The 11,992-nt window shown below is 41.1% G+C and overlaps 2 protein-coding genes across 2 annotated transcripts; both read right to left on the bottom strand.

The window, feature by feature from the left end:
* Window positions 1-1,377: 1,377 nt before the first annotated feature.
* LOC104443645 lies at window positions 1,378-4,608 on the bottom strand. The gene is made up of 6 exons (XM_010057184.3): window positions 4,055-4,608; window positions 3,906-3,974; window positions 3,591-3,695; window positions 2,607-2,726; window positions 1,849-1,938; window positions 1,378-1,737 (listed from the first exon to the last, which is right to left on the bottom strand). The coding sequence occupies exons 1-6, from the start codon at window positions 4,562-4,564 to the stop codon at window positions 1,621-1,623; spliced, it is 1,011 nt and encodes a 336-aa protein (XP_010055486.2). The 5' UTR covers window positions 4,565-4,608; the 3' UTR covers window positions 1,378-1,620.
* A 641-nt stretch (window positions 4,609-5,249) lies between these two features.
* On the bottom strand, window positions 5,250-10,114 carry LOC104443558 (probable methyltransferase PMT19). Its single transcript, XM_010057071.3, has 6 exons — window positions 9,126-10,114; window positions 8,277-8,487; window positions 7,391-7,688; window positions 6,554-6,943; window positions 6,194-6,271; window positions 5,250-5,821 (listed from the first exon to the last, which is right to left on the bottom strand). Exons 1-6 carry the CDS (start codon window positions 9,819-9,821, stop codon window positions 5,611-5,613), a joined length of 1,884 nt encoding a protein of 627 aa, XP_010055373.2. The 5' UTR covers window positions 9,822-10,114; the 3' UTR covers window positions 5,250-5,610.
* Window positions 10,115-11,992: the final 1,878 nt, after the last annotated feature.

Genomic DNA, 11,992 nt, shown 5'->3' with positions numbered 1-11,992 from the left:
GTTTTTTTTTTTGGTCGTAAACAATGCAGGAAGTTAAGAAGCAAGAAATTCTTGATTCCTATAAGTTCGCTCTCTTTCTATCGGATAAATTATTAAAATAGTCCTAAATACATTACACTCGTGCTAATTTAGTTTCAATTCTTTCAATTTGGTCAACTAAGTTCTAAACATTTTGATGATTTGTTAATGTAGTTATTTTGGCCTATTTTGGCCAGAAATTACTGATGTAGACTTCCGCCAAAATGACATGGACAATTTTTGTAATTTTTTTTTTAATTTTCTGATTTTTTAAAATTGTTTGAAGCACCACTCACTTGGCAATGAACTCTAAAATCCCATTGGTTTAGTGGAAAACAATATCAAAATTGAGTTAAACGCTACTGGAATTATGGACGCTTATTAGTTGACAAAAACGGCTCCTACGTGCGCTAACAAAACCATTTCCTAAATTAGATATTCAAAGGCGTTTGTAATGCAGACTTTGTGTGCAAAACTTTAAAAATTCGTTTTGATTAAACTGTAATTCGAAATTAGTTTCTGCCAAATCTCACGGCTCTAAAGCACCCTAAATTATCATTTTCATATAATTCCACAGCTTAGTAATTCCTAAATCGGACCCTCCAATTCAAATTTAACATAACTTTGAATTTTTTCGTCAAAACTCATGGCTTCACAACACATCGCAATTATCATTTCCATATAATTTCACAACATAATAATTGATAAATCGACCCTAGTTCAAAACTTACGTAGGTTTGAATTTATAACTTAACTCCATCCCCTTTCTTTTTAATGGACGAAGCCCTCTGCCTTTTATGTTTACCCTTAGTTTAAGTGAGGCGGCGGCTTTGTTTTTTTCCACAAAAATTATCAATATTAATGTCGACCATACTATGTAAAACAACCGATGTTCATCCCATCAATTTTTAGCCAAAATTAATCGGAAGAATTATATTGCCCAATTGTCAAAAGTTTTAGGATTCAATTGATCAAATTGAAAGATTTATGACTGCATTGGCACAAATGTAATAATATTATAATTTTTATTTTTTATAACCATCCCCCTCCCTTTCTTCATGTACTCGGTGGAATAAGTTGACCAAAATTCAGACACGGACTCTCTTCAAGTCTTGCAGGTCTCACAGTCGTGTCAACAACCGTAACTGCACTCCCGTTATTTCACTGAGGGAATAATACTATCCCTATAGTTGCTAGATTGCAATTAAAACTTAGACAATCCTTTTACTCGAAATAATCCAGGTAAAAGGTACCTCCGATATTTCATAGCTTGAGGCGAAAAGTAATGAGGATGGGGTGAGCGAGGCAGAAAGTATTGAGGGTGGGTGAGCATATGTCAAAATGCAAAACACATTTGCATAACACCATACCAGCCAAGCTATTATCATATAGACAAACACTTCAAACATGACAGGATAGATATCATTTGAACACAGAGGGCATCCCCATAGTCACAATACAATTGCGGAACAAATAATTGAAATTACCATACTGAGGAACCTCCCATGTGATTCAAGTCATCATCCCATGGCATGGTTGAAATACAAAAATTCGCCATCCGACTACCTAATTTACAATGAGCGCTCTCCAGATTATGTGAATCTAGAACCAATTTGAAACGCTGAAGTCTCTGAGCTTCCTCAGATGTCTCTCCATGTCTTGTCTTGTCTTGACCCACTCTTCCCTCTCTATGACCGTGGTGGGATCATCTTTCTCACTCTGAAAGAATGAAGGAAGGATGATGAATTACTCGATGCATGTTCGAAAGGACGATACTATGCTTTTTCCAATGCACAAATTAAAGCGAAAAGACTAATCCGAGATACTCACAGCATGAGTTATCTTGAAGGAGGTCCCATTATCACGTATCACAAGCAAGTCATCCTTCCTATCCCTATCTCTTCCTCCTGGAACCGTGACCTGCAGAATGAAGAAAGAGGTAAATATCCCAGCTGAAGGCATATGAATGATTAAAATAGAGTATTACAGTGAAGGTCCATCAGGGAAAAATTAACATTCATGCGTAAATGCAGGACACCACTCATGATCACACAATTTTTAACAAAATCAATCATCAACATCTATGCCTTTGGAGATAGTTGCCAGAACTATTCCGTTAAACAGCTCCACCATTGAAGGTATCTATTACACACTTGGGAATTCCTTTCCACTTGTCACAGTAGTTTTCTATTTGCCCAAAATTTGTCAAAGTACTTGGATTGCCATTTGTACTGAACAATGGTATCTAACAAAGACGTGATTTGAAAATAGTGGCATTAAAGATCATGCAAAAGACCCAGAAGAAGTGGGTGCAAATAGATCCACACCAAAGACGAACTAATGAGATGCCCCTTTCCACCACTCAATTTGTGTACTGGCTTCTGCTAACCCAAACCCCCACCAGCCAAACCCTCCACCCAACTGGGACCCACAAACAGAAAAAGAAGGAAGAAAGCACCCCCCTATACACCTTTATTTACTCAATTTTGCAGAGACCATTTTGGTTTTTGTCTGCAGTGTATGCTCAACTACTTTGATCTCTGAAATAACAAATCCAGAGTAATCTGAGGAAAAGAAGAAAATCTTACAATCACTTTTGCCCTGCTTATCGATTTTGTTTTCGAATCAATCACGTATATCTCCTCAAAGTCAAGAACAAATTCTGGGTCACCCAGCCTCCGATTCCTGTAGTGCTTTGTAAGGAAAACCTGCAGCAGGAGACACAAGTCATGCCATTAGTTAAAAGTGATGGTTGTTCACTAGAATAATTATAGAGAAAAAAAAGAATTCAATAAAATATCATCAAGAACTACTTCCAGCAAATTTTTGTAGTATAAAGAGGTAAGAACAGAAAGGGAATGCTATGTCTACAGCAAGAAGGCCAGCACACAAACAAGAAGGCGAAACCAGGGAGGATAATCAGGATATACTTTTGTCTGAATTTCGCAGAGAACAGAAAGTATCAACAAGTATTTCTTTATACAAGATATTCAAGTGCCGAGGATTCAGTTCCTAGCGCAAAGCATGAGATGTATCGCCAAGTATTTGTCGTACTTTAACCCTCCTTAATCAGACCATCATCTAGTTACTCATCTCGCTATGAGGAGGCAAAGACAACTGATGGTATTAAAAAAAGTTTCAGATTCGAATTGGAAGGGAGGTGGATCAGCCCAGATGTCTAATGTGACAGGTTACCATGATCAAGCTGAAGATGTCACTGTTCTCCAACCAATAACAAATAAATAAAGATGAAAAAGGTCTGAATATATCAGTATTTGAAAAACCATATAATACTGAGATTCTATGGGGATGAAGTATTTAGACAATGAGATTTTTCAGAAATCAAGAGGCCTCAGTTGTCATTTATTCCAATATTGACATGCACTCTTTTACAATCTAGCATTTTCTTCTGTACTGCAATGTACTTAATGAGTATGTTCTGATAAAATGAATAGAGGTAAAGAGTGAAATTATTCAACAATTTCATCGACAACATCTAGGATAGTAAATAGTGAAATATATGGTGATACAATCAAAAGCAACTAAAACATGGTTTCCTTCCAGCCTGTTACCTTAGTGATCTCCCTCTCAGACTTATACATAGGATCTCGGTATGCATCGATGGGTGGCTCGGTGACATTGTAGCATCCATAATCGCTCATTGCACATCGAATGTACTGTGAATTGGACATAGAACAAAAACCATATCCATAAAATCAGCATAAGAGGACCCAAATCCAAAGATTGCGATGCATTCCATCTCAAGAACCAAACTTTGCCAATCAAGGAATTACAGTCCAGCAATTGAATTATGAACATTACAGCACAGCCATTCAAGTGACAAGTGATAAAGCGTCACAATGTCGCATCCACACTGCATAAATTACCTTTTGAGGCATCGGCGCGAGCACTTTAGGAATCGCATAAACATCAGTGTCTGGAGGAGTTACGTACATCTGTGGAAACGATAAAAATCTCCTCAGTTCTTGAACAAGCTCAATTGAACCAGAGTGATAGAGAGAAAGAGTCAACAAACCTCTCTGAAATCATAGACATCGTTATCTGGATCGGGAGGCTTGCGGATGAAGAAATCACAGTCGAGCAAGCTGATCTTGTGGAACTCGTTCTCGTTGATCCTGTAATCGACGACCATCTCGGAGCCCCAACCCTGGATGGAGACGAAGCTCTTGCTGTGGACCATGGCAATGTCGTCGTCGCCGTCGGCGGAGCCGGAAGCGGCGGCGAGGGAGGCGGCCATGGTGAGGGGGTCGTACTCGACCTCGAAATCCTTCTTGTTGTCGACCTCCTCGACCTCGTCCTCGTCCATGTCGTAGTCGTCGGGGCCACCGCCGTCGCCGTCGCCGTCGTCGACGCGCACGAGGAAGGGGCTCCGCCTTGCGCGCTTCCTGTGAATGAGGGGCGGGGCGAGGCTCCGGAGGGAGAGGAACGGAGAGGCCGCGGTTGCGACGGAGGTGGGGACGGCGAGGGAGGGGAGTTTGGCGGCGGCGAGCGGCGGAGGAGGGCGGAGGAGGGCCGCGGCGGTCATGGCGAGCGGCGGAGCGGGAGGTTTTGGATGGGTTTTTGCCGCTTCTTTATTGCAGAGGGAGGGAAATAGATATGGATAATGGATATACCGCTTTTTTTTTCATCTTGCAAAAGTAGCCCCACCTTTTAATTTAATCTTAAAAAAGACCACAAAAGTAAACTTTGTTTCAATTATAACCCAACAGAAACCGGATAACCCGGGTACTTTTTTGCAAAGGCTATACCACTTTTTTCATTTTTCAAAGCAGCCCCATATTTTAATTTAATCTTAAAAAAGACCTCACAAGTAAACTTTGCTTCAATTTTAACCCAACCGTCAAACTATCATTTCCTCCTATATGAAACCTATAGATAATGGCATTTTTTTTTTTTGTTGAACTTTTCTTCTGCACGTCATGCCATTTTCATCAGCTGCAATCTTGTTTTCAACATTGAAAGCGATCATGTTCCTTTAGGTTGTCCGAAAATCAATGGTGCATCGATACATGTCGAAATATTGGCTGCACGGGATCTGATGCTTTTCATGCACCAAACAATTCCTCCGGGGCGAGATCGGCTTTGTCACAAAGAACTTCCTAAAGTTGCTTCGAGGATTAACAATGTGTTTTGGTTCGTTGCAGGAAATTCTTGCATAAATGCCAAACCATGTCAAGACAGCAGAACGACAGCGAGGCTGAGTGCATTCCTACGCTAGAAATGCAACAAACATAGACCAATGATTGTAAATTGAGGTCTAAGCGCCGCCCGGCTCGTGATGTAAAGTATCAGCCGGTGACACATTCATATAGCATTTAATCATCCGGGTAAACCAAGAATTAATAAGTACGTCGATATAGTCAGGATGTTTGGCTGGCATTTGCCAGCCAATATCGATGATCAGAAACTTCTTGGCATATGATTTCTCAATGGATCAGTGCCTCTTCCAAGACACCTTGCCAGTAGCTTCCTCTCGAGAGCTCCAAATGGATGTGCACCAAATCGAGGTAACGTCTAGGCCTATGACGAGACAGATGCTCTGCTTCGTCGAATATGCTGTACACAAATGACTCACGAACTTATCGGCTCGGAATTGTCGACGAGAAGAACCTTTTCAGGATGGTACGGCCCATTCTCGCTGTGAAATACCTTGCCATTCCACCTCATTCGATCCATTGTATCTTTCACTTTGACAATTACGTCGACATGATCCCTTATAATCACAGCACCTTCAGGGCGGAGAATCCGATGAATCTCGAGGAGGATGTCAAGAATGTCACACCTGCATATAGCATGGTAAAATTAGAAGTACTAATGGGTCTTTGCTCGTGTCCTATATGCATTTCGTCGCACCAGAAAGAGATGATGTCCCTAACCCATTCCATACCAGTCCATTTTATCACCCACAAACTGGACAGAATAAAAGCAACCACCCGTACACGGTGCTTCCGTGGGAATGAAAATGGATGATGAAATTGTGTGCATCTAAAAAACAGGCAGAGATAATGAACCAGAGACTAGCATGTCATGGCAGCTAGATTCAGTACGACAAGTCACAGTCATCCTGCTTTGTTTCCTAGTTTTTCATACTTTCGGTTCATAAGTAACACCCCAAATGCCTCATAAAGAGCAGAGACAGAGCTGTACTGCTTACTTGTGTATGTACATGCTGAACAGACCATTGGCATGAATCAAATCATAAGTCCGAGGATATGTAGAGAAGGCCTCGCACCTGCACGCACATATTTTCTACGGCACTTTAGTCACCAAATTATGAGCAGCAGATATATAATTCTCTAATGTATCCCAAAAGCATATCTTAGGTCAAAACACATCAAGTTCTGTGATCTCTACTCAAAGATCAGAAAAGGCAAGATCTTGAATAGATAACAAAAATTTCCAGGTCTATTAGAGAAAAGATGGAAAATACATCTACAATCATATATCTATGTGCACACGTGCAGAGAGAGAGAAAGAGAGGGAGAGAGATTATGCAAGTCTCAACAGCTCTTACCAGTTCATGTATGTTCCAATAAGGCCGCGCTCATAGATAATGCCGAGCGTATTATTCTTCACATCGTATGGGACTACATTCATCACCCAAACTGGATACTTAGCCAGTGCAGCAGCAAATCCTCCAAGGCCAGCATTCATATCCATAATATTTCTATATTTTCTTCGGGCAAGGGATTTAAGAATTATCTCATAATAAGAAACTCTCTTTCTCCATGACTGATTGTCTTCATTGAAGGCCTTAGTTGCAATTCGTTCTGCCATCTCACTTCTAGTCCTTGGAGGAGCAGTATTTAATCTTTTCGGCCATTTCTCAAGGGTACCGCCTGATGTATCATGGATGTCTTTGACATTCGGCAGAGGAGTGATGCATGTTTCTAGCTTTGTGTACCTTTGAAGAAAATTAGAATGAGCATGGGCCAGAAAATTGTTAGATACAGCAGACAGACCTATGAACTTGCCATTTTCGTCCATCCACTTGTACCATACATATAAGTACTAAACCCACATGCAGGACACCAGTCGACCTCAGAAATGGTCCCGTGTATCTTCAAAAAACGTAATTTGCTTTTGCATGAATGAATAGATAATCTGCAACTTGTGAGATGTCCATCGGTTGAACATTTAACATTTTGCATTTTTCCTTTATGCATGGTCAAATGGGATATTAATTAGTTTATCATTAGAAGCTTGCTGCCCACAAGGGGCAGTAGACATCACATTAATTCACCAAATGACAATGGGCATTGTTCTATAGTGCTGATCAAGAGCAACGAATGAGGTTTATCAAGTTTAGGCTGGAAGTGTAGTACATAAGGTATGAGCTCAAGAAACTCACCAACCAGCATCTGGATTACCCTGAGCACATAATTTGGGTGACTTCCAAGCCTTCAACTTTTGGATGCAATGCATGTGGTTGGTAGGCTTTCTCCAAACGGCGATAGGTCCCCTTTCAGCAATCTTCTTCCAGCACAGCCTCCTGGCAAGATCTTCCAGAATATTTTGCTCGTTTTCCAAATCCTTGGCCTTTCTTTGCCAACCCTTGTAGCTGGTCCTCCAACTTATAGGCGGTCCAGATAACACCCAATAACCACCGGGGCGCAGCACCCTGTCGATTTCCATCAGATATTGTCCATCTAGAGATTGTCACATTGCAGGCAACAACAAAGAATGAACAATTGGAGAGTAGAATTGTATGAATAAATGGCATGCAAGAGGATTATTTTGAAGCCCCAGATACAACAGAGAATCTCAGAATCAAATGGAATGAAGACTATTCCATCCTGCTACTGCTTTACATGGAAAATATGGTCATATCATGCCGTTGAAACTCTTTAACGTAGAAGTCTCTTAGATAAGAGTGACGTATAGAAAACAGAGAACAGAGGTTAAAGAATAGTTTATTTGAGTTAAGGAAGTACAGAACTATAGATTCGCAGAGTGCTACGATTCATCACTGATAGTCGACGTTACTAGTAAGAATCCAGTCAAGTTCTCCCTGATAAGATTGTGATTTCCATAGAAGAATTCAACAGAATTGAAATTAGAAAGCACTTTTAGAGAAGATGCAAAAAATTTGAAAAACAGGAAGGGCAACATTTCACGCTGGTTCTACAATGTCTTCTGATATTAATGGAAAAATCCAATTGCCTCAACTCCAAAGTCCAAAATAAGGAATAAAGGAGTTCAGTTCCAGTGTAAGCAGAGGATGCAAGGATGAGTACCATAATTAGTCCAGGGAACAAGACAGCGAGAACAATGAGCCATATCAAAAGATCTTGATGGGTACGGTAATCTGTAGGTGCTTAGTATGCCGAGCATCGCTGGAAGTCCTCTCTCCAAGGCAAATTGTACTTGGGCTTCATGTATGTCTACTGGAGCAATTGACATAGTAATGATGTTGAAATCCAACAGAGAAGCTCCAAAGCTTGCAACCTGGGGAACTTACAGCATTTAATGGGATTTGAAGAGCAGACAAGTACAAAAAAGTTAAGAAGCAATTGATTCCACCAGTAATGTGTAGGCAAGTTACCAATTTAGAAAGGTGTTATTTTACTTAGAGCCATTTCCACAGTAGACAAGCATGTTGCACTTCAATGCAACATGATTCATCGAAACAATATATTAAAGGACCGCATGTGTGGTGAATGAAAAAACCAAAGGAAGGAACCACAATTAACTCATTTTTAGTTGCAAGAAAACACGAGATTAGCTTTTCTGTATTTGTGAAACATTGATACTAAGAACAAAAAGAACTGGGTATCAATGCAAATGAATATAACTCCGTCCCATTCTCAGTTCAAGTTGATACATGCTTATAAGTTTTACCCTTGATTTCTATCATAGAGAGCATTTAAATAAACGTAAGAGCTAGACAACAAAACCAGTCAGAACAGGGCTTATACTGAAAATGGATGGTAGAGACAGCGTTTTCCCCCTAAAATGAAGCGTCACTCGATCCTAATCAACTTGCTAATCTAAGGAAAGCGCAAAGTATAATGTAATCAATGGAAAACAGAAACACAATAGAGAGAAACCCCAACTAGAAAGCATAAGAATTTCGCAACACCTACCCCACAACCAACATCAAGCACAGTCCTTATAGCCCCGGACTTCAAAGGCACGACCCGCTTGACCAAATCCACATAGCCTTTGGCACCCATCGGGAACGAAGTCCCTCCACCAGGGAAGAAGAAGCGGTCCCCCTCCAACTTGACCCAGTTCTGGGTCTTCTTGTAGACGATGAGCCTGGGGAAGGGCACGTTCTTGAACCAGGCATAGTCTCTGCTCTTGGGCCAGGGGAAGGGGCTCTTGTATCCCACCGGCCTGGGCACCAGACACCGGAGCCGCTCGTGGGTCTCGGGGCAATGCCTCTCCCGGTGGAAGAACCTCTCGACGGCGAATCTCTTTTGCCTCGATGGGTCCTGGCAGGGGCAGTAGTTGGTGTAGTTCTTGGGGCAGGGGGCCAAGAGACGGGCGGCCTGCTGGCGAGGCAGAGGAAGAGGGATGGTGTGGTGAGGCTCGAAGTCGAGGGGCTTGGCGGCGGAGTAGTTGAGTGGGAGAGGAAGGCAGCGGGAGGGCGACAAGTGGGGAGCTCGAAGCGTAGGAGATACGGTGGCGGAGTACTTGGTGTAGGAGCCGAGGATGAAGGAGAGGGAGCAGAGGAGAGAGACGGCGAGCAGCTTCATCAACGGGGTGGGGGAGGGAGGTAGAGGGAGGAGGAGGGATTGGTGGGTTGGAGCAGGAGGAGGAGGAGGAGGAGCTGCCATGTGTGTTGCTGCTGCTGGTTGCTGCTGCTGCTCTGCAGCCGGTGGTGGTGTGGGAAAGTGATCGGGATTGGCGTGCAGCTTCTCTTCTTAACTTTTTCTATCACTCACTTCTGCTTCCTGGAGACGACGCAGGTCAACAGAAGATCCAGATCCGAAGAACGGCACAGATCCCCATGCGAACTGGCGCAGTACGAGGTCGTTCGTACAAATTATGGGAAAATTTCGTCCCTTGAGATTGCAATCTTACCTCATGAGTTTACTTGATAAGCGATCTGTGGACACCGGAATCAATCAAAGCGTCTCTCAAATCGGGTATACAAGGCCGATAAATCGGTTGAGACACTGTGCAAAGTAGTATCCACCCCTCCACATTCTAGCATACGATTATTATATTGGCTTAATAATTCTCAAACATCTCTTATGAGATGCGGTCCACCTAAAGGGCTCTTTAATTTTCGTGTATAATTTTTTTCTTCACCTCTCAGAATGGAATACCCAAATATTTTACATTTCAGAATTTAGAAAAAATAGATCAGGACGTACTTAGATTCACTTGCTCACTCTTCATGGTCTGAACTTGATGAAGTGAGGGCTCCAATCCATGGCCACAACTGTAAGCTCCCTAATTGGTAAATTTGTGGAATAGATGGGTCGGTAATTGTCACGGATAGCTTGCCATTCTTCATAGAAAGGGCAAGAATATTAGTAAATTCACTATGAAATGAAATTTGCCTTTTATTATGCCAAATTACCAACCGCAAGAGAAGGCTAGTAGCCGTTGGTATTCATGTCTCAAATATGGATCAACAGCAATCTCTTGTAGCTCAACCAAGCTAGGTCCACCTAGCTGACATGACCGGTTTTGCAGGCCCAGGCAAGTATTAGGCCCCCTTGCTAGTCCAATTATAGCTGTTCATGCATTTATAGTAATATTACTAAATGGATGGGTCGGGTAGGGTCGGGTCAGTCAAAAATGATCTATCTCAAATTGATCTATTGAATTTGTTTAACAATTCTCATATAATAAAAATCTAGTAATCCATAACCAACTTGGCTCAACCCATATTTTTAAAATACTTTCATATTTTATCAAATGTAAAAAAGTTCATATCTAAATTGAGGTAAGACCGCAGAGTGCGATGAGTGTAAAGCCCAAAATGGCATAACCAAATAACAAGAGAAAGTGAAGAGAGAGTTATGGATAGAGGTAGGTTTAGTTTAAGTAAGTTATGAACCCATTTAATACTTATATTTTATTGGATCTTACTATTCTAAATTCATTTATGACTTAGTTATAAAATATAACTAACCCATATAACAATTCAGCTAATCAAATATAAGTTAAAAAAATAGGTTAATTACCCATTTTGACAAGTCTAATTTATAATTATCATTTCATATATAAAATCACCAATCCCAAGGAACACTTACTTATGAGTTAGGTTCTTTCATGAAAAGATACCAAATCACATAGGAAAATTAATGAATATCAGTATATCTAATTTAAGTTTTTTCTTTTGGGGCGGGGAAGGGGGGCGGTGTTGGGAGAAGCTACTGTTGAATGGATGGTAATAATTGGATGGTCAGTAAAAATAGGCATAAGCGGTCGATTGGCGACAGCCCACATGACCAACACCTAATGAACCAAACACTTTAAAGCATGCATTGCACCAATTCAAAAGGGTCAATTTCAGAAATCTTGGAATCAAGTCGTAAGCAACTTAATTCACCTGTATGTACGTAATGTCCGGCTTCATTAAACTATACCCTACAAATATAATCATATACGCTCTCTCATAAGCTTAATAATGGATATTTAAAACGGGCGGGGTCGGGCCTCTACAAGCGAATATAGAATGGGCCAAGGGCTTACAAAAAACCAATAAGGCCAATCCCACAGTGCCAATTTTTGGGAACTGAAAAGCAATGATCAAAACTTTATCTTCCCGTATTAGAAACCGAATTAGAAAAGTAAGTGCATGCCTAAATGCCATGAGTAATTTCTCTAGGGTTTAGCTAGTAAACTTCATCATCTCATGATTTATAATTTTTTACTTTTTTACACGTCTTCAGAGAAAATCATGGAGAAAGAGCCTTTAAACCGAGGCGCATATATACTTGATAGGATTTGACTTTATGGCTTCAGGAAGATGAAAGGGTGCTGCCGATCC

Source organism: Eucalyptus grandis, chromosome 1 (genome assembly GCF_016545825.1).
Source record: "Eucalyptus grandis isolate ANBG69807.140 chromosome 1, ASM1654582v1, whole genome shotgun sequence".
NCBI classification, from domain to species: domain Eukaryota; kingdom Viridiplantae; phylum Streptophyta; class Magnoliopsida; order Myrtales; family Myrtaceae; genus Eucalyptus; species Eucalyptus grandis.
The sequence above is the reverse complement of the archived record's forward strand: the minus strand, read 5'-3'. Positions and strand labels throughout refer to the sequence as shown.

What these genes read in the sequence shown, in the direction of transcription:
- LOC104443645 (XM_010057184.3), bottom strand. Translation starts at nt 4,564, where the DNA reads ATGACCGCCGCGGCCCTCCTCCGCCCTCCTCCGCCGCTCGCCGCCGCC. An exon ending in ATGTCTATGATTTCAGAGAG is followed by an intron (nt 3,975 to 4,054) that starts GTTTGTTGACTC and finishes TCGTTTCCACAG; the next exon opens with ATGTACGTAACTCCTCCAGA. An exon ending in TAAGCAGGGCAAAAGTGATT is followed by an intron (nt 1,939 to 2,606) that starts GTAAGATTTTCT and finishes TTCATTCTGCAG; the next exon opens with GTCACGGTTCCAGGAGGAAG.
- LOC104443558 (XM_010057071.3), bottom strand. Translation starts at nt 9,821, where the DNA reads ATGGCAGCTCCTCCTCCTCCTCCTCCTGCTCCAACCCACCAATCCCTC. An exon ending in GGTAATCCAGATGCTGGTTG is followed by an intron (nt 6,944 to 7,390) that starts GTGAGTTTCTTG and finishes TTTTCTTCAAAG; the next exon opens with GTACACAAAGCTAGAAACAT. An exon ending in ATTGGAACATACATGAACTG is followed by an intron (nt 6,272 to 6,553) that starts GTAAGAGCTGTT and finishes ATGTGCGTGCAG; the next exon opens with GTGCGAGGCCTTCTCTACAT.